The following is a 21,930-nucleotide window of genomic DNA, read 5'->3' as shown; positions in this document are numbered from 1 at the left end:
GAAGGGCAACGAGGCTGGGGAGAGGCCTTGAGCACAGCCCTACGAGGAGAGGCTGAGGGAGCTGGGATGGGTTAGCCTGGAGAAGAGGAGGCTCAGAGGTGACCTTATTGCTGTCTACAACTACCTGAGGGGTGGTTGTGGCCAGGAGGAGGTTGCTCTCTTCTCTCAGGTGGCCAGGGGAAATTTAGGCTGGAGGTGAGGAGAAAGTTCTTCACTGAGAGAGTCATTGGACACTGGAATGGGCTGCCTGGGGAGGTGGTGGAGTCGCCGTCCCTGGGGCCGTTCAAGGCAAGGTTGGATGTGGCACTTGGTGCCATGGTCTAGCCTTGAGCTCTGTGGTAAGGGGTTGGACTTGATGATCTGTGAGGTCTCTTCCAACCCTGATGATACTGTGATAATAAGGAACCCAAAACATAAGTATTTGACTGGTGGAACTGAAACCTGGCAGAGTAATATTGATGCTGTCCAGTTAGTTGTCATGCCAACAGGAAGTGACTTCTGTGTTGAGGTGGATATATCTGGAGAAGCCTGGAGTGCACAGATCATTAACATGGCTGATTTACTGTGGGGCACAGAAGAGCATCCTCAGCACTATGCTTGGGCACATCAAGTCACCTTTCTTTTCGCTGAACTTGTCTTAGTCTTTGAGAGTTGAGCCAAAGGTCAAAAGTCTCCATTGCTAGACTTTTGTGTTACTTCATCCCCCCCCCTCTTTTTTACTTCCTTCCCCCCCTCTTTTTTACTTCCTTTCCCCCCTCTTTTTTACTTCCTTCCCCCCCCTCTTTTTTACTTCCTTCCCCCCCCTCTTTTTTACTTCCTTCCCCCCCTCTTTTTTACTTCCTTCCCCCCCTCTTTTTTACTTCCTTCCCCCCTCTTTTTTACTTCCTTCCCCCCCTCTTTTTTACTTCCTTCCCCCCCCTCTTTTTTACTTCCTTCCCCCCCTCTTTTTTACTTCCTTCCCCCCCTCTTTTTTACTTCCTTCCCCCCCTCTTTTTTACTTCCTTCCCCCCCCTCTTTTTTACTTCCTTCCCCCCCCTTTTTTACTTCATTCCTCCCTCTTTTTTACTTCATTCCTCCCCCTTTTTTACTTCATTCCCCCCCCTTTTTTACTTCATTCCCCCCCCTTTTTTACTTCATTCCCCCCCCTTTTTTACTTCATTCCCCCCCCTTTTTTACTTCATTCCCCCCCCTTTTTTACTTCATTCCCCCCCCTTTTTTACTTCATTCCCCCCCCTTTTTTACTTCATCCCCCCCTTTTTTACTTCATTCCACCCCTTTTTTTAATTCATTCCTTCATTCCCTCCCCCCTTTTACTTCATTCCCTCCCCCCTTTTACTTCATTCCCTCCCCCCTTTTACTTCATTCCCTCCCCCCTTTTACTTCATTCCCTCCCCCCTTTTACTTCATTCCCTCCCCCCTTTTACTTCATTCCCTCCCCCCTTTTACTTCATTCCCTCCCCCCTTTTACTTCATTCCCCCCCTCTTTTTTACTTCATTCCCTCCCCCGTTTTACCTCATTTCCCCCTGCTTTTTTAATATGAAATGAGTAATAAAGCAAATGAATTTCAAATAAAACCTTTGCCAGTGCTGCAGTAGATGTTGATTTTCATGATGCTGTCATAACTGTAAAAAATTGATGATTTGTTTGCTTTGGTTTTGTTGTTTTTTTCTTGCCACTGCCAAAGAAAAGAAACTTCACTTGAATTACTGTGCTTAGTTGTGCACAGAGTGACTGTGCAAGAAGCCATCCATGTGCTTACTGATAACCTGTATAATAAAAAATGCTATGGGAGCTGTTAATCCTCAGTATGCTTTCACTTTAGGTCGAGGAGTTCACAGGGGTTTATGATGAAGTAGATGAGGAAGAATATTCCAAGATGGTCAGAGAACGTCAGGATGATGACTGGATTGTTGGTGATGGTAAGTTAAGAGTCTTTTGGAGAGGGTTGGGGCTTTTTTCTTGCTATAATCTCCTAATCATGGCACATTTTTTTAGGAGACAGGAAAAATAAGATTTTTTTTCTTTTGCCTTGTTCTCACAGGAATGGTAATTGAAATATTTCTTCATTAAGAAGTGGTTTTGAGAATTTATTTCCGATTATCAGTGGTGTAGCTTTTGAAAGATGTACTGTAATTGGTGATTCCTGATTAAATATGGAATCATAGAATTGTTTTGGTTGGGAAAGACTCAGTATATAAGATAGAGTCTAACAATTAACCTAACACTACCATGGCCAGTAAGCTGTGTCCTGAAGTGCCGTGGTGTGATGGTTTGGGTGTTACCTGCTCCCTCACACTCAAGAAAATCACCAGGACTAGACTCAGCAGCTGGAAATTAACGAATGAAGCTGTCTTTACAGCTGAGCACAATATATGAGCAGGTATTTACAATCTATACAGCTATAGACAGAAATAGACAAGTTGAAAAGTAATACAGAAACACAACAGCCCTCCCAGAAACCAGAGTCCCCAGGAGGGGCTCTCAACCACCCTTCCACCTCCTTTCCATCCCTCTACCTTGTCCCAGAGTTTGCCTTACGTTCAAGGTGAGTTTGGAGAATCTTCCAGGGGGGTTAGGAAGCAGACGGATTAGTTAGGCAGCAAATTAGAGAGAGAAGTGCATGCAAGTAGAGCCAGAGAGAGCAACTGCATTGTCTGTGTTTATGTTCTTGCTTTTATACATCTCAGCAAGCCTGTGAGTGAAGCAGACATCACCATTGTTTCCCTTTTCACAGCCTATAATCTAATTCCTCTCACTAAAATATCCCAGCTAGGCTTAAACTAGCACACACATCCACATGTTGTACAGCACCAGGGATTGTGTCTCCTACCTTGCTGTGCAGCCTATTCTAATGCCTGACCACTTTCTGTGAAGGATTTTTTTTGATATCCAGTCTAAACCTTCCCTGGCAAAATGTCAGGCCATTTCTCCTTTTTCTATCACCTGATACCAAGGAGAAGAGGCCTACCCCCACCTCAATACAGCCTCCTTTCAGCTAGTTGTAGAGAGCAATGAGCAATGAGGTCTCCCCTCAGTCTCACCAGATTAAGCAATCCCACATCCCTCAGACATTCCTCACAAGACCTGTGTCCTTCTCTGGATACACTCCAGCACCTTAATGTCCTTCTTGGAGTGAGTGGCCCAAAGCTGAACACAGTATTCGAAGTGCAGCCTCACCAGTGCCAAGTAAAGAGGAAACAACAGCCCCTACTCCTGCTGGTCACACTATTCCTCATACAGGCCAGGATGCTCTTTGCCTTCTTGAGCACGCTGCTGGCTCATATTCAGCCAGCTGTCAGCCAACACCTCCAGGTCCTTTTTTCCACTAGGCAACTTTCCAGCCACTTTACCCCAAGCCTGTGTTGTTGCATGAGGTTGGCGTGACCCGAGTGCAGGATCCAGATAGATAAAATCAAATTGAATGTCCCTGGTGATTATGTTGAGATATTCTCTATCCTAAGACAAGGACAGAGAACATGCAATGATCAGTTCAGTCTAACAGAAGATGGAGCTGACAGTGCTGCAGTTTTTAATAATTTGCTTTTATAACATCAGCAAATATATTAAAAGAGGGAAAATGTTTAAATTTGTAAGCCTTTTTGGTTATGAATATACTTAGAAACATCAGAAGATAGAATTTAATGTCATTTTTTTAACAATTTTGGTTTTCCTGCAGAGGGTATAGGTTATATAGAAGATGGAAGGGAAATCTTTGATGAAGATCTGGATGATGATGCTCTTGGTCCCCGTAAGAAAGGTATGTTGAATGTGCAACATCATAGAATGTTTTCCAGTGGCTTTTAAAAGGTACCTAAAACTGACCACTTCTGGGCATTGGTTTGTGGTGGATAAGGCCAAATGACATCTTAACGTGAAGCTCTGTGATTCTGTGTCTCTACCAGTGGATTATGTTTAGCTGCCATGATATAGAAGAGAGAAGTCTAACCACTGTAACTAATTGAGCATTGCTGGGTCAACATTGTGTACAGTCCCATTGAATAGATACTCACTTTTAGACCAGATTCAGAGAAATGCTTGAAAGAGTCCAACACAGAGCACAAAGATGATGAAGAGAGTGGAACATCTCCCTTGTGAGGAAAGGCTGAAGGAGCTGGGGCTTGGAGTTTGGAGAAGGGGAGACGGGGGTGACCTCATTGATGTTTATAGAGATGTGAAGGTTGAGTGTTGGGAGGACAGAACCAGGCTCTGCTCAGTGGTGGATAGGACAAGGGGTAGTGAGTGCAAGCTGGAGCAGAGGAGGTTCCATGGACAAACTTTTTATCTGAGAGTGTGCCAGAGCCCTGTAACAGGATGCCCAGAGAGGCTGTGAAGTCTCCTCCTTTGGGGACATTCCAAACTTGTCTGGATGCGTTGCTGTGTGTCCCAGAGTGCCATATTGTGATGGTTTGGGTGCTGCCTGCACACCCCACTTAAAAAAATCACCCAGACTAGACTCAACAGCTGGAAATTAAAGAATGAAGCTTTGTATTTACAGCTTAGCACAATACACAAGCAGGTATTTACAATCTATGCAGCTATATACAGAAATGTAAAAGTTGAAAAATAATACAGAAACACAACAGCCCTCCCAGAAACCAGAATCCCCAGGAGGGGTCCCCAGCCACCTTTCCACCCATCTACCTTATCCCAGGGTTTGCCTTATGTTCAAGGTGAGTTTGGAGAATCTTCCAGGGGGGTTAGGAAGCAGAAGGATTAGTTACCCAGGTAGCAGGTTAGGGAGAGAAGTGCATGCAGCTAGAGCCAAAGAGCAGCTCCGTTATCTATATTTGTGTTCTTGTTATACGTCCCAGCAAGCCTATGAGTGCAGTAGCCATCACCATTGTTTCCTTTTCACAGCCTATAATCTAATTCCTCTCACTAAAATATCCCAGCTAGGCTCAAGCTAGCACAGGGTTTTGGATCTTTATGTTTGCATGCTAGTCATTGCAAAGCCTGCAGCATATGAAAGGTGACCAGGCTTCATTTCAGCCTGCAGTGTAAAGGTGGAAGAGCTAAACTACCTCAGCTATACCTGCTGTTAATTAGACCTTTAAACATTGAGCTTTTCTGATGTGGAACTCACAAATTTACTTTCTTTCTGTAGGAAAAAGTGGCAAAACTTCTACAGCTGATAGGAAGAGTGTGAAAAAATCTGCGGTGTCAAAGCCAAACACAATTAAATCTATGTTTATGGCCAGTGCTGGGAAGAAAAACACAGATGTAAGTTTTTGACTTTTTAAAATTTAAACATTTCTCACTTGCAGCATTTTAGTGTGAGTGGGATAAAGCAAGGATCAATTTCAGTTTCTTGTGTCTAGCAAGACATAAACTTCTCTCTCAGTTTGCTGTGTTTGGAGTGTTCCTGAAAAGTTGAACCGCTTTAGTCATTTGTTGATGGTCTTCTGGTTTGCTTTGCACATCTAACCAGGAACTCTTTGGCTAATCTGTTATCTTAGGGTGATGAAGCTGGTGAAAGGCCTGGAACACAAACCCTATGAGGAGAGGCTGAGGGAGCTGGGGTTGTTTAGCCTGGAGAAGAGGAGGCTCAGGGGTGACCTCGTTGTTGTCTACAACTACCTGAAGGGAGGTTGTAGCCAGGTGGGGGTTGGCCTCTTGTACCAGGCAACCAGCAACAGAAAAAGGGGACACAGTCTCAAGTTGTGCCAGGGGAAGTATAGGCTGGATGTTAGGAGGAAGTTCTTCCCAGAGAGAGTGATTGGCATTGGAATGGGCTGCCCAGGGAGGTGGTGGAGTCACCGTCCCTGGAGATGTTCAGGAAAATCCTGGATGAGACATTTAGTGCTGTGGTCTAGTTGATTGGACAGGGCTGGGTGCTAGGTTGGCCTGGATGATCTTAGGGGTCTCTTCCAACCTGGTTGATTCTATGATTCTAAGAAAGGAGAAGAAAGGAGGCTGGAAGAGGCACTTAGTGCCATGGTCTAGTTGGTCAGATAGGGCTGGGTGCTAGGTTGGACTGGGTGATCTTGGAGGTCTCTTCCAACCTGTTTGATTTTATGATTCTTACAGAAAACTGTGGACCTGTCAAAGGATGATTTACTAGGGGATATTCTTCAAGATCTTAATGCTGAAGTAAGTGTATTAATAAAATCTGTTTGAAAATCTTTAATATTTTTTCTTGCTGTGGATCAAACTTACTCCTTAAAGTAGACCATCTAAGATTGATTTCTTCTATAGCACATCTGCTTGGCATACTCTGTTTAATTATGGAGTCTGCCTGTCATCTCCACCATGGAGAAGCTGCATGACTCTATTGGTTTGCTAAGCCAAAACTAGAATGTCCTATGTGCTATGTTAGAGATGGTTTATAGTAATATGATGTAGAGCCTGTGCTGGTGCAGCCTTCTAGGTTTTAGTCACTTTGGAGTGAAACAGGGCTTAGCTGCATGTGAGTTGTGTCCCATATATGTGTAGTGCCCTGCTCCAGCCAGTATTCTGTAGGATATTTCTATGTGGCATGTTTGGCTTCCTGAGTGGAGCTGAGGGAGAACTGTTAGCTATGAGCATGATTTGGGGACTTGAACATCTCTCCCGTGAAGAAAGACTGAGAGCCCTGGGGCTGTTTAGTCTGGAGAAGAAAAGGATGAGAGGGAATTTGATTAGCATGTATAGATATCTGAGGGGTGAATGTCAATCAAGATGAAGGTGCCAGGATCTTTTCAGTGGTGCCCAGTGATGGGACAAGGAACAGTCAGTGTAGGTTAGAACACAGGAGGTTCCACCTCAACATGAGGTGCACCTCTTTACAGTGAGGGGGACAAAGCACTGGAACAGGCTGCCCAGAGAGGTTATGGAGTCTCCTTTGAAGATTTTCAAAACCTACCTGCGTGTGTTCCTGTGCAGCCTGCCCTAGATGATCCTGCTCTGGTAGGAGTGGTTTGAGTCTGATTGGACTCTGATCTCTGGACATCACTTCCAACCCCTAACATTTTGTGATTCTGTGATATGACACAGCCTGAACTTCTGTCTGCCTCTTCCTGCTTTCCCCAGTTAGAGAACCAGATTAACCTTGCCTCTGGGTCAGGTGTAGAGGATGGCTGCTGTGGTAGGGTTGGACTGTCTCAAATGAGACTGTTCCTCGTCATTAATGACTTTTCAGTGAGCAGGGCTTCTTAAAACTGGAAAGATTGCTGACATGTAAACTGTGGAATTGCTGAAGTGAAATATGATGATCATAGCAAGCATAGTGTGTTTTTACAGAGCAGTAAGAAGGGTATAGATGTTGCAGTGTAAAGTTCTCTTGGTTTTGTGCACCTGATATTTTACTCCGTGAGAACTGATTGAGTTCTATTATCAGACCTCCTCCAGTCATTAAGGAAATGCATTTTAATGCTGTCAAATTTTGTGGAGCCATTAGAATTGCATTATGACTTCTATTTACTGAAATAATAATTAGCTATTTTTGTTTCAGAGTAGTTTGCCCTCTAAAATTTCTTCTGTTATTAGCTGTTGGTGAGGATGAGTATAAAAGATGAAAATGGGATTTCCTCTAGTGAGACAGTGCTGAAAGAGCACTTCAGCCTTTCTTAAGGTGTATGTGCTCAGTACTACTGCTTCAGCAGACATGAGGAACATCCCATGAATTATTCTAGTGCTTGGAATTTCAATAGCTAATGGTGCCTTTGATGCACCATTGTTTGAAAACTGTTTTATTTATGGATGACAGTTTCTCTCTCAGACTGTTTACCAAAAAACCCCTGTAGTATCTCTCTTCATAGACTGATTGCTCAGGAATTACTCTTTACATGGCTGAGGTATATCAGGAGGTGAAAACAGGAAATACTGGTGGCCTTCTTTATCTTCCATGGCAAATGTTACACCAAACACTGCCTCTCATGTTTCCACTTTCTCTTTTCTCCCAATATTTAGAGTGTTCAGTTAAGTCCTCCACCGGTTATAACACTGAAAAGGAAAAGATCTGCTGGAGCACCACTGAATCCTTTCTCTGTGAAGTCTCAAAGTCCTAAGGTAAAAGCAAAAAACAACCCCAGAAAAGTTCTTATTTACAAGTACTAATCTGTATTTAGGTTGAATTGAATACTGTTGGCTTCTTTCTGCTTCTAGAAATTCCCTTTCTCATTAGCTTCCTTAGCAGCATAATGTGTAACTTCATCCTTTTTTCCTCTTCCCCTTTCATGTCAGCACATAAACAGGCTACAACTCTTGTCTGTATCTTTCCTGTAGTAGTAGTATATAGCTGTTAAATTTGACAGGTGAAACTGTTCTCATTATGTTCGGTGCATCACATGAAGGTGAGCTTCTGCTTTGTCTCCTTTTTCCTAAGAGGAGAATGTGGCAAGGAAAGGATAATGGGAAGTGAAATGAGCAAAAGGAAGCGTGGGTGTGCAAAAAGGATAAGAAATTCATCTTTGCAGATGTGAAAAGCAAATGGAAAATTGAAGTTTTACCCTAGTGGAAGAGGTGTCTCTTGGCTTAGTTGTGTATCATTTTGGTACCTGTTTGTTTGCATCATGACCTCCGGAGGTCTATGTGGAGGCATGTTTTGTTCTTACCTGTACTAAACCCTTTCCATGTGCTCGATATTGGGGGAGGGTCAGACAAGATTGACCATCAAGAGTCCCTTCCAACCCAATGTATTCTGTGATTCTGTAATCTTGGAGAGATGGACTGCTAAGGATGGAAATAAAGCATTTTCCTAAGAGTCCTGGTAAATGAGAAGGACTTTATAGCTGAAAAAACAATGAGGTATTTGATGATTGGTGCCTGCAGAGGGCAAACAGTGTAGAGATGATAAATCTGATTGGTGAAACTTTGTGAATCCTATTGAAAATAACCAGTGGCACTCATTTCGACAGTTGGGTTGGAGCCTAGAAGTAATTGGAAAAGAAAGAAGGGAGTGATACAGTAAGAGAAAATAATTATCTTCATGATCTAAACCCAACTACTTTTAGTGGGAAACAGGGAGAAGGAAATTGCCTCCTGGACATGCTGTCTTAGGAGGAAGAGTGCAGCTTTGGAAAAATAAATGGGCATACAACTGGAGATGTCACTGATGCTTTCTACTTCAGGAGACAAGCAGGGGTATAAGTGTGAATAAATTCATTTGGCTGAGTTAGCAAAAAGTTGTTGGTGAAGGTAGATTGATGTTTGCTTTCTGTTTAAATGAGTGAAGGGCAGAGCTTGGTGTTAGGCACAGTAGAATGTGAGATGAAAATTCTAGAAATGATTGTGTGCACCTCTGAATTCTGTGTCTGTAGATAACAGTTTTTCTCTAAGGTAAAGATTTTGAAGGTTGCTGCAGGTTAAGGGTTAGTAGCTGCAGAGACTTGTTGGTCGTAGTGGAGGCCCCTTCATACGTATCTGCTGTAAAAAGAGGTTTTCTGGCTGCTATCATAGTGGGATTGTGTCTGAAAAATAAACTGAAGGTTTAAGCTTGTAAAGCGTGCTGAAATGTGACTCCTTGTCTTTTCCTCACTCTCTCTGCCCTGTCTATATAATGAATCATAGAATCATGGAATGGTCTGGGTTGAGAGAGACCTCTGAAGGTCATCTAGTCCAAACCCTCTGCAGTCAGCAGGGACATCCTCAGCTAGATCAGGCTGCCTGGAGCTCTCTTGAGCCTTACCTTGAAGATCTCCAGGGATGGGGCCCTAACCACCTCCTTGGGCAACCTGTTGCAGTGTTCTACCACCCTCATAGTAAAGAATCCATTCCTAACATCCAATCTAAATCAGCTCCTCTCTAGTTTGAAGCCATTGCTCCTTATTCTATCACTACAGACCTTTCTAAACAGTCCCTCTACAACCTTCTTGTAGCCTTCTTCAGGTAGTGGAAGGCTGCTCTTAGGTCTCCCCAGAGCCTTCTCTTCTCCAGGGTGAACAGTCCCAGCTCCCTCAGCCTGTCTTTGTAGCAGAGGTGTTTCAGCCTCCTGATCATTTTTGTGGCCCTCCTCTGGACCTGCTCCCTTAGGACCATGTCCTTGAGTTGCCCAGAGAAATGGTAGGAGCCCCATCCCTGGATGTTTTTAGGGCCAGGCTGGATGTGGCTCTGAGCAACCCGATCTACCGTGAGGTGTCCCTGCCCTTGGCAGGGAGGTTGGAACTAGAAGATCCATGAGGTCCCTTCCAGCCCTGATAATTCTATGATTCTATAAATAGTAACTACTGGATTTTTTTATTGTTTCTTTTCTGCTCCTTAAGAGAATTATGTTTTTAAACTCATGTCTAAAACATCTTTCAGGTACTCACCCCTGCAGCAAAGAAAGCTCCTGTTCATCTCAGAAAGGAAACTCCTCCTCCAGCTTCATTTCGTCCTAAACATCTCAATTATGCAGCAAAATCTTTTGTAGTCTCTGAAAATGAGGATACTAAGTCCATGCAGAAAGCTACAGAAAATGGGGAAGTAGTGAAGACAACAGAAGAGGAAGCTGTTGAAGGTACCAAAAAGAAATCAGAACTGAGTTCTAAAAACTCCTTAGTTTTAGTGGCATTGTAGTGTTAAAACACTTCCTAGTTTATGCTAGTTAGATGCTTAGCTTGAATGTGGAATTTTGTTTGTATATAAGTGGTGTGTAGGACATTCATGCACATGGCATCCTCTGTTTGCATACTACTGCAGTGTAATGGCTAGGACAGCACAATGTAATGTCCTGTGTGCAACACTTCCAGGTGATGGTGATCAAGGAATGATGGATTTTGCTGAGGAGGACTTTGATGAACCTATGGAAGGAGAGCTTTTGGAGACTATACCTGAGACAGCTGAAAGCTTGAAGAGAGGCAAGGGTGCTGAAAAGGAAGAGACAAAGCAACTGGAATCAGAGAAGAAAGAGACATCTGCCTTGTAAGAATCTCTTTTTTTTTGCCTTCCAGTATCCATAAGCCTTAGATTTATCTTCATATTTATCTTTGCCAGTGGGATAATTGCAATACAGATTGATAGCAGTGCTATGTGATGGGGTTTTTTTTTTGTAGTGAATTAAAAAGTGGTAATGTTGAACATGCTGATAGCTACTGTAAAATGTTTGCTGTTTTGGGGATGTAGCACAAACCAGCATGAGGTCTTCAAGAAAAGACTGGATGAGGCACTTGGTGCCATGGTCTAGTTGACTGGCTAGGGCTGGGTGATAGATTGGACTGGATGATCTTGGAGGTCTCTTCCAACCTGGTTGATTCTATGATTCTGTGTATTCCAGCACATTGAGGTGACTCTGTCTTAGTACTGAATGATGAACTTTTTTTGCCAGTAAGCACAGATTGGAATTACTGACAATGCTGATTCTAAACAGCTATGAAGATCGCTGGATTGCAGGATGTTAGAGTTTGGAAGGGACCTCCATTGATCAAATCCAACCCCTCTGTCAGAGCAAGACTGTAGAATCTAGTGCAGGTCACATAGGAACACATCCAGACAGGTCTGGAAAGTCTACATAGCTGGAGACTCCACAACCTCTCTGGGGAGCCTGTCCCAGTGCTCTGTGACCCTCACAGTAAAGAAGTTCTTCCTCATGTTGAAGTGGAGCTTCCTGTGCTGTAGTTTACATCCATTGCCCCTTGTCCTATCACAGGGCACAACCAAGAAGAGTTTGTCCCCTCCCTCTTGCCCCACAGCCCTCAGATATTTATAAAGATTGATTAGATCTCCTCTAAGTGTTCTCTTCACCAGACAGTAAAGCCCCAGATACCTCAGCCTCTCCGCATAGGGCAGTGCTCCAGCCCCTTAACCATCTTTATAGCACTTCCTTGGACTCTTTCGAGTAGATCCCTGTCTCTCCTGAACTGGGAAGCCCAAAACTGGATGCAGTATTCCAGGTGAGGTCTCACCAGGGCAGAGTAGAGGGGGAGGAGAATCTTCCTTGATCTGCTGGACACACTCCTAAGATATTTCACAATGTTAACTGTAGTTCAGAGTATTATCACTAAAAGTAATTGCATATGGTGGACATCTAAGTCTTTGGAAGTAGGAGAAAAGAGGTTGTTTTTTCCCTTGTTTTGGTCTTCTGTTATTTTTCCTCCCCCTGGATTATTTGGAAGATTGTTTCCATAACTTCAAAATTTAAAATACCTGAGTAATCAAAACCACTTAAACATTTAATGACTGAAAAGATCGTTGTTGAAATGGTTTGTTTTTCCCACTGAGCAACTTGTACAGGTGGATGGATGTATTTGCTATGTGAAGGGTTAAATGGCCAACGTTGAAGTAAGAGGTGAATGAAGTCAGTGACTTTTAAAGGTGAATGAAGTGGGTGACTTCTAAAGCCCTTGCACTGTGTGCTGAGAGCCATGCTTCTGTGTGGCTTTCTCTGTTACTCTAGCCTTTTCAGAAGATACCTGGGGAAACACAACTGTTGGGAATGTTGCTTGGGAGTGGAAAGACCAACAAAAGGTGTGAGGATACAAGGCTGAAAAATGCAAACTAATGATGGTTACAGCAAAGGCATAGTTTTACCTTTTGTTTCTTCCTTCTTCTGCAAACCCTGCAGAAGTTGTTCTCTCCCAGGTGACTCATGTTGGGACAGAATGGATGCGGACGAAGCTGATCTAGTAGTGACAGAAGTTCAGCTTGACCCCAATCTCCTTCCTCTTGTGAATGGGGAAAATGATGATCAAGTCCTAAGATTTTATTGGCTGGATGCATATGAAGATCAGTACAGTCAGCCAGGTAACTGTTTGGTGAAAGCCAGGAAATGCCATTCTGATTCCTTTCTTATGTAACTGACATTTCTAGGCTTGTCTAATTGTGTCTGGTTACCCTGGCTGTCTGTGCTCTAGAACCTGGGCATTCATTTCTTGTGGCTTTCATTCACCTGTGTCCTCAGTGCAGGGCACTGTGACTGGGTGGAGTAAGAATGTTGCCTCCTCCTCTAGTATAGAGGTAGGGAGGCACACAGGGAGCTGCTAGGAACAGTAATTCCTAGTAGTAACTTTGGAACTAGGACCAAAGGGAGCTGTTCTCAAAAGGAACTACTTGCTCTTCTCAGTGTTAGTGACTCATTTGCCTTCTGAAAACCCTGCACACTCCAGGCATAAGGTGATTTCTTACTCAGTGGTACAACAGTTGACCATGCTTTCTCCTTGTTTCTGGAAGCGTATCTTAAGTTTTGGTGGATTGTTAGACAGCCTCTACAACAGCAGTTTAATGATTTTACACAAAAGTAGGTTTATCAGGGACCATCACGAAGATGGCCTAAAAAATATAAGGTTTATCTTTATCTCTTTATTCAGACTATCTGAATCTTGAAGATTGGTTTTGGATTAGCATTCCTGAGACACATTGGGCAGTTGAAGTGTGAATGCTTGATCATGCTGAGTTTGGATCAGCATCCCTGAGATATATTGGGCAGTTGAAGTGTGAATGCTAGATCATGCAACACCTAGAATGTGATGTTTTCTCTTCTTGGGCCACTTACGAATCCTGCAGAAGTACCCATTAGAATCATAGAATGGTTTGGGTTGGAAGGAACCTCCAAAGGTCATCTAGTCCAGTCCCTGCAGTCAGCAGGGACATCCTCCACTAGATAAGCTTGCTCAGAACCTTGTCCAGCCAGACCTTGAAGATCTCCAGGGATGGGGCTTCAGCTGTATTACTGAGCAACCTGTTCCAAGTGTTCCCCCACCCTCATAGTAATAAGAACTTGTTCTCACATCCAGTCTAAATATGCTCTTCTCTTGTTTCAAGCCATTGCCCCTTATCCAGTCACTGCAGGCCTTTGTAAGTAGTCCCTCTGCAGTCTTCTTGTAGGTCTCCTTCGGGTAGTGGAAGGCTACTACTAGGTCTCCCCAGAGCCTCTTCTTCTCCAGGCTGAGCAACCCCAGCTCCCTCGGCCTGTCCTTGTAGCAGAGGTGTTGCACCCCCATGATCATTTAGTGGCTCTCCTCTGGATCTGCTCCATCAGGTCCATGTCCTTGTGTTGAGGGCTCCACAGCTGGATACAGTACTGCAGGTGAGGTCTTACCTGTTTTCCAAACTGCAGCAGTCTAAATCTCAGCCCTGCCAAAAAAGTGATGTTCACATCTGTTCTTCCCATCTGTCCTCTTATTTCATCAGCAGCTTTAAGATCTTGGGTTTCCAATTTGTGCTTGGTGTAGTTTTACTGGAAGGTTCTTCTGGGTGTTGTTGAAGGTTTTTTGGCTTGATGCTGTAATCATGTAGTCAGATATGTTTCTTTGCTACACCTTTTGTTGTGAGTTGGGATGCCAAACTTAAATATGAGACTGCTGAGCTGAACAGCTTGGTGATGGGAGTGGTAATAATCATAGATACCAGGATGAAATCAATGGCTCTAATATAAAATTGCTACTTTTAAAGGCCCCACTATTGTTCTTTTTCCTTTTTTTTCTGCCTTCTAAGTCAGTGGTTGTTGAATGGAACATAATTATGAAAGGATTTCTGTTCCTTGCATGCAAGGAGTGTTCTTTTCTCATTATGACTTTTTCAGGGTGGAATAATAAAGGCTGCACCTGTTTTCAATTAGTAATGTAGAAGGGAAAATTTCGATACTGCTCTTTGTTTAACATGTTCATGATCTTTGTTTATGCCTCATTTGCAGTGATGTCAAATGCACTGCCTGAAGAGTAAATACTATAGCATAATCATAAGACTCTTTCAAACTTAATGTTCTGGGTTTTTTTGAGACTTCTCATAACTCCTTTTACTATCTTAGACAGGGAACTTGAGAATTGTAATCCTATTAGCATTTTAAAGAAGGAATGAATAAAAGCTGCCCTTGCTTTCCCCTCTGCTAAACATTTTTCCCTGTCTCTTGTCTTTGCTTGCCTTTTGGTTTGTGATCTCTCTTTTCACAACACTTTGTGTTGTGTTTTTTTTTTTATAAGCTTCATTTTCATTTTTCTTCTTCTTTACATAATCCATCCTGCAGAGGGATAAGGCCTGATATCTCTTCACTGATTTTGTTGGTTTTAGATATCAGCTGTCTGAAAACTCTTTGAAGTTAGCCCTGCTATTGTTCTATGTTTGTACAGAAGTGTTGTGGGGTGTGTGTGTTTGATTAGATCATCTCCAATGATTCTTTCCACCCTAAATTACTCTGATTTTGTGAAATCTGGGGATTGAGGCTATTAATTTGTCAGTGTTAGACTTGATTGAAGTTTTTATGCAATCCAGGCAGCCTTTTACCCTCTCTGCGACCAGCTCATGTATCCTCCTTTTCTGCCACACCTGCTTGTATGTACGCATCTGACAGGTTAACTTTTTCATGCACTTAGTATTACTGTTCAAGCAACCAGCTGCTGTTTTATGGTCTCTCCTATAGTTTCATCCTGAGTTTTTAAATCCCTCACCAAAAAAGAAGAAAGGGGGGAAAAAAAGATTTCTGGGAGCAAGAATTCATCTTCCCTGTCACTTAGATCTGTAATTTGAGCTTTTCCTTAGATCCTTTTATTCAATATGTCTAAAACTTGAAGATTGCCTCTGTATTAAAAAAACTTTAAGATACTTTGTGCAGCTGAAGCTCATATCTTTGCTCTCATCATCTTCAAAACCACGGTGTTCTCTGTCCTTGACAAAAATAGTCTTGTTCACATCTATTCCAAGCACTCAAGAAATGATTTTTCTTAGCCTGTCACTCTGCTTCTGTCATTTGTCTTAGTGCACCTTCTCTGATTCGTCTTCCATCTAATGGAGTAAGAAAGGTGCCTTCACATCTGATAGATGTGTGACAAGGATGAATTATAACTTCTGACCAAGGACTTGTTTGTGCATCATCAGACCAAGGAGAAACACAGGTTCCAAAATCTTCTTTATGTTGAACCCTGTTTCTGAGACAGCCTCAGCTCTGATGTTGCTGCTTTCATCATCAATAGTAACATCCTGTAGGAAGAGATTCTTTCTTGTAATCCAGTTCCAAATTATTTGGAAGTGGAAGGGAACTAACTCAGTTGAAGCCAAGTTTTTGAGTTGTGCTTGAAAGTTTTATTTCACTTGTGAATGATAAACCACATGGAAGTCAGCTGACTTTGTTCTGGGTTACTTCAAAGTTTAACATCACTTGGTGAGAAGTTTGCAGCATTTTGTACCTGTGCCAGTCTGTCTGTGACTCAGTGATGTATGTGTACAATAATGACATGGTCCACAGTCAAGTCAGCTGTGCTAGGCCTGCTTTCTGTAGGCTTTCTGAGTGTCTACCCTGCCAACTTAGCATCCAGGATTTCTGATGATGTCATACATCTCCTGGTGCTCTCGTGCCTTAAATGTAGTCACTTGAAAGCTTTTTACAGTTTATCAGCTTCTAGTTGTTCTCCTCAGAATGCATTTCTACAGGCTTTGTTATTAGTAGAGTCTTCATCTCACAGTACTGAAGTGCAGGAGAAAGGGCTTAGTTGTGCCTGGTTTAGATGGAGAATGGAAAGTTGTAGATAATGCAGACTTCAGGAGTGATTGACAGCACAGGCATTTTCGTTATCTTCATCTTTCACTGACTTCTCTCTCCTTCCTCCCTCTCCTCCTGAATTATCAATCTAATGTAGGTAAAAATGGAATATCAGAACAGAATTCTGAGACTGGCTGTGTGATGCCATTTTGAATTTCACTTATCAGGGTGTTACTGTAGTGATAGAGACATAGGCAAAAAGAACTGTACAGGTACCTGTTTGCAAAGCTGCTGTTTAAAACGATTTAGAATAGAATCATAGAATGGTTTGGATTGGAAGGCACCTCCAAAAGTCATCTAGTCCATGCCCCCTGCAGTCAGCAGGGACTGGTGATCCTTCACTAGATTATCTTGCTCAGAACCTTGTCGAGTCTTGCCTTGAAGATCTCCAGGGATGGGGCCTCAACCACCTCCCTGGGCAACCTGCTGCAGTGTTCTGTCACCTTCATGGTGCAGAACGTCTAATCTAGGTCTCATCTACTCTCATTGCAAGCCATTGCCCCTCATCCTATCACTACAAACCTTTGTAAACAGTCTCCCTGCAGCCTTATCGTAGCCTCCTTCAGGTACTGGAAGGCTGCTCTTAGGTCTCCCTGGAGCTTTCTCTTCTCCAGGCTGAACAATCTCAGTTCCCTTAGCCTGTCCTCATAGAATCATAGAGTGGTCTGGATTGGAAAGGACCTCTGAAGGTCATCTTGTCCATCTCCCTCTGCAGTCAGCAAGGGCATCCTCAGCTAGACCAGGTTGCCCAGAGCCCCTTTGAGAGGTGCTCCAGCCCCCTGATTATCTTCTGTGGTTTCTCTGGCCCCAGTTCATCAGGTTCATGTCCTTTTTGTGTTGAGGGCTCCAGAGCTGGATGCAGTACTTGAAGTGAGTCTTTACCAGAGCAGAACATACTGATACATTGGGATGATTTGCTGTCTGGGGCCCTAAACCAGAAATGATTACATTTGTCTGCAAGATACACAGTAAACTGCTTTATGCAACGTTAAGAATGATTGATTTAAGACCTGCACATTGTTTCCTTTGCTTTGCCCTTCTTCCTTAGGTGTGGTGTTTTTGTTTGGCAAAGTTTGGATTGAATCTGCAGACACTTATGTCAGCTGTTGTGTCACAGTGAAAAATATTGAGAGAACTGTTTATCTACTGCCACGTGAAACAGTAAGTAGATCTTTTAAGCATGTCAAATGTAAGTACCTTTCATTCTGCTTATGGCAGGCTATGAGTTCTAGTAGCGTGTTTATAGGAGCTGTTGTCTGATGTAGGTGGTAAAGTATATGTGGTGTATCACATGTGAGAAGCAGAATAGTGTTGCTGCTTCCCCCTAACAACTACAAATTCTTACCTTAGGGGCTTGCTGCTTAGGAGTTAAAGTTGTCCTGAAGCATTACTAGAAAATGTGGTGATTTTTAAACACTGTTTCAAGGAATAGTTTTGAAATTTGGGATGTCTTGACTGATTATGTTGTAGTTTTCCCTTAAAGAAGAGATTCCTGAATTATAGCAGCAAAACTCAACTTCTTGGTGAGGTCTGCTGACATTTTTTGGATAGTTTCTAAAACCTGGCTTCTGTTTTTGAGGAAATGGATCTGTCCACTGGCAAGGAAACAGAGACTCCAGTAACTATAATGAGTGTTTTCCAGGAATTTAATGACAGCATTTCACCAAAGTATAAGATCATGAAGTTCAAATCCAAGGTATGTCTGCAAGTATCCTATTTATCATTTTCTGGTTCTTTAGGTTACAAACCTGTTAAAACACTGTCCATTGGGGGAGGAATATGCTGAAGTGCAAATGTATAAGTGTACCTGCTTGTAAAAGGTATCACAGAATAATGGTCTCTAGAGGTTGGAAGGGACCTTGGAAAATCATCTAGTGCAACCCTCCTGCCAGAGCAGGAGCACCTAGAGTAGGCCTTAGGTGGTTTTGGAAAGTCTCCAGAGAAGGAGACTCCACAACTTCTCTGGGCAGCCTGCTCCAGGGCTCTGTCACTCTCACAGTGAAAAAGCTTTTCCTTATGTTTATTGCAGAATCAATCGGATTGGAAAAGACCTTCCAGATCATCAAGTCCAACCTATCACCCAACATTATCTAATCAACTAAACCATGGCACCAAGTGCCACATCCAGTCTCTTTTTAAACACCTTCAGGGATGGTGATTCCACCACCTCCTTGGGCAGCCCATTCCAATGCCAATCACTCTTGCTGTGAAGAACTTCTTCCTAACATCCATCCTAAACCTGCCCTGGCACAGCTTGAGACTGTGTCCCCTCGTTCTGGAGAAGAGACCAACCCCCACCTTGCCATAACCTCCTTTCAGGTAGTTGTAGACAGCAATAAGATTCACCTTGAGCCTCCTTCAGCCTAAACAGCCTCCTCTGCTCTAGCTTTCACCCATCACCCCTTGTCCTATAATGAGACATCACAGAGAAAGTGTCTTCCCCGACCATCCATACTCCATTAAGAACAGTAATTTTGCAACATGAAGTTTAAAATACTCTTCTTACTATGAGGGTGGCAAGACTCTGGAATGGATTGCTCAGAATGGTTGTGGATGCCCCCTCCCTGAATATGTTCAAGGCCAGGTTGGATGGGGCCTCGAGTAACCTGGTCTAGTTCAGAGGTGTCCCTGCCTGTAGCAGGGAGATTGGGTTAAGATGATCTCTAAGGTCCCTTCCAGCTTAAGCTGTTCTATGATTATGATTAATTTTTTAGCATCTTTGAAACTGGATTGAGTGTCACACTGCCTTTTTTATTTGCCTTTGCTAATATTGAGAATACAGAAGAGACAGAAATTCTGATACCTAAAGTACAGAGCATCAGCTCATGGTGTCAGGAGTTTAAGATAAAAGATGTGTTGTGCAGCACACAGGTCAGTACATTGGAGTCACACTAGCTTTGCATTTCACTAGGTGTTGCATTAAACTTTCTTGGCATGTCTCATCCTTCTTGCTCTTGCAGATCTATGTTGGAATGTGTGCTGTATGGAGCATGGGTTGTCACAGTGCCTTTATACAGGAGGACTTGAAACTTTAGCTGTTCTGGGCTTACAGTTGTGGGCAGAGGTCTTACAGTGTTATTTTGCTGTGCTCTGTTCACTCAACAGAACCTTAAGAGAAGATTGGAAAAACAAAATACTGCTGTAATGGCAAGCTTACACATACAGCAGTAGAATACTTGTCATGTGTCTGCAGGGAAAGAGCTGATACTGCTGATAGCATTGCAGATTTGGACTGAATTAGCTTGCTAGTATGAGAAAGCTTGCTTGTTATTTGTATAGAGCCTTTGTCTTTTGGTGAGGCATCGAGCATGTCCAGAGAGAGGCAATGAGGATGGAGAACAGCCTGGAGCACCTGGGCTATGAGGAGCATCTGAGGGAGCTGGGGGTGGAGGCTGAGGGGAGACCTCGTTGCTCTTTACAGCTGCCTGAAGGGAGGTTTGAGCAAGGAGGGGGCAGTGTCTTCTTGGTGACAGGTAGTGGCATCATGCTTGGATGAGTGCACTGTGCATTGGATTGAAAACTGGAAGGATGGCTGGGCCCAGAGAGTGGTGGTGAATGGAATTAAGTCTGGCTGGTGCCCAGACGGTCTCTTCTCCCAGGCAACCAGCAACAGAAGAAGGGGACACAGTCTCAAGTTGTGCCAGGGCAGGTCTAGGCTGGATGTTAGGAGGAAGTTGTTGGCAGAGAGAGTGATTGGCATTGGAATGGGCTGCCCAGGGAGGTGGTGGAGTCACTGTCCCTGGAGGTGTTCAAGCAAAGCCTGGCTGAGGCATTTAGTGCCATGTTCTGGTTGATTGGCCAGGGCTGGGTGCTAGGTTGGACTGGATGATCTTGGAGGTCTTTTCCAACGTGCTTGATTCTCTGCCCTCAAAGGCATTGTTCACATCTTACCTGGAATATATACAGTTCTTGATCATCCTGTTAAGGAAAGATTAACTCAAGGGACAACAGGAACAAAAGATGGTAATTAAGAAGGATAAGAAAAGGAGAATCGGTTACACCAGAGACTACTCTGAAAGAGCTTTAAGGGTGTTTTTTTTTAGCCTAGTAAAGTGAGGAATAATAAGACCTTTTTGCTCTCTAAAGACATTAAAAGAAGATGAGCAGCAAGAAAGCTATTTAAAGGACAGTTTTAGCAAAAGAAGAGATTTATAAATTTTAATTAATGAATAAATTAGGAAGGGTAGTTGAGAGTGCAGAGAAGCTGTGAGATAATCTGCCAAAATTGTTTCTGAGCAGTAAGAGTTTGAATTATAGAATCATAGAATGGTTTAGGTTGGAAGGGACCTTAAAGATCATCCAGTTCCAACCCCCTGCCATAAGCAGGGACACCTCCCACTAAAACAGGTTGCTCAAGGCCTTGTCCAACCTGGCCTTGAACACCTCCAGGGAGGTGATCTTTGATCACATTGGGTGATTCTGTGCTCCCCAACCTCCATGGGTAACCTGTGTCAGTGTCTCACCACCCTCAATTCTCCCTATCAGCAAAGATCACATTGGGTGATTCTGTGCTCCACAGCCTCCATGGGCAACCTGTGTCAGTGTCTCACCACCCTCAATTCTCCCTATCAGCAAAGATCACATTGGGTCATTCTGTGCTCCACAGCCTCCCTGGGCAACCTGTGCCAGTGTCTCACCACCCTCACTGCAAACAACCCTTTCCTAACATCTACTTTGAATCTCCTCTCTGCCAGTTTAAACCCATCCCCCCTTGTCCTGTCATTACAAGACCTTGTCAGTAGTCCCTCCCCAGCCATCCTGTAGGCCCCTTTCAGATACTGGAAGGCCACTCCAAGGTCTCCTTAAAGCCACCTCTTCTCCAGACTGAAAAGCCCCAACTCTTGTAGTCTGTCCTCATAGCAGAGCTGCTGCAGCTCTCTGATCATCTTTGTGGCCTCTGGACTCACTCTAACAGTTTGATGTCCTTTTGTTGGGGGCTTCAGGACTGCACACAGGACTCCAGGTACTCATACTCCAGTATCCATCATGCTCTTCAGTAGACTGATTTTCACTGACATGGTAAAAGACCATCCAGATTTATTTTGCTGGCATAATTTTCTGCTGATGTTGGTAGTTACTGCCTCCTGGAAGGGTTTAAGGAGAAGAGGAGCTAGCAGGAGGATATGGCACTAGTAATGTGGGAGATGTGAGGAAAAATAGGATTGGAGTCCTGCAGTGATAGGACAAGGGGTAATGGTTTAAAATTAGAGAAGATTCAGGTTGGATGTTAGGAACAAGTTCTTTACCAAAAGGGTAGTGGAACACCTGAACAGGTTGCCCACAGAGGTACTTGAGACCCCACCTCTGGAGATCTTCAAGGTCAGTCTGCACAAGGCTCTGAGCCACCTGATCTAGTGGAGGGTGTCCCTGATGACTGCAGGGGAATTGGACCAGGTGACCTTTGGAGATGCCTTCCAATCCAAACCATTCTATCATTTTATATACTGAGACAAGTTGTTCTCTGTGTGTGTGTGTGTGTGTCTTGGCCTTGGCAGCACCAAACTTTGTCCCTGCAAACAGATACACTTGAGCCCTATCATTTCCTCCTGCACCTGCTGCTAATTGT

General features: G+C 43.5%; 1 protein-coding gene across 1 annotated transcript in view; it reads left to right on the top strand.

Annotated features, from left to right (window-relative positions):
- Nucleotides 1–21,930, top strand: part of POLA1 (DNA polymerase alpha 1, catalytic subunit) — a 256,555-nt gene that overhangs the window by 2,460 nt on the left and 232,165 nt on the right. Inside the window, 10 exon segments of the mRNA XM_064151984.1 lie at nucleotides 1,824–1,920; nucleotides 3,678–3,758; nucleotides 5,106–5,221; nucleotides 6,029–6,091; nucleotides 7,889–7,987; nucleotides 10,220–10,415; nucleotides 10,648–10,819; nucleotides 12,459–12,637; nucleotides 17,413–17,525; nucleotides 17,944–18,060. Of these exon segments, the coding sequence (XP_064008054.1) occupies nucleotides 1,824–1,920; nucleotides 3,678–3,758; nucleotides 5,106–5,221; nucleotides 6,029–6,091; nucleotides 7,889–7,987; nucleotides 10,220–10,415; nucleotides 10,648–10,819; nucleotides 12,459–12,637; nucleotides 17,413–17,525; nucleotides 17,944–18,060 (1,233 nt within the window).

This window comes from Pogoniulus pusillus, chromosome 12 (genome assembly GCF_015220805.1).
Source record: "Pogoniulus pusillus isolate bPogPus1 chromosome 12, bPogPus1.pri, whole genome shotgun sequence".
NCBI classification, from domain to species: domain Eukaryota; kingdom Metazoa; phylum Chordata; class Aves; order Piciformes; family Lybiidae; genus Pogoniulus; species Pogoniulus pusillus.
Note: the sequence above shows the minus strand (reverse complement) of the source record. Positions and strands in the feature narration are given on the sequence as shown.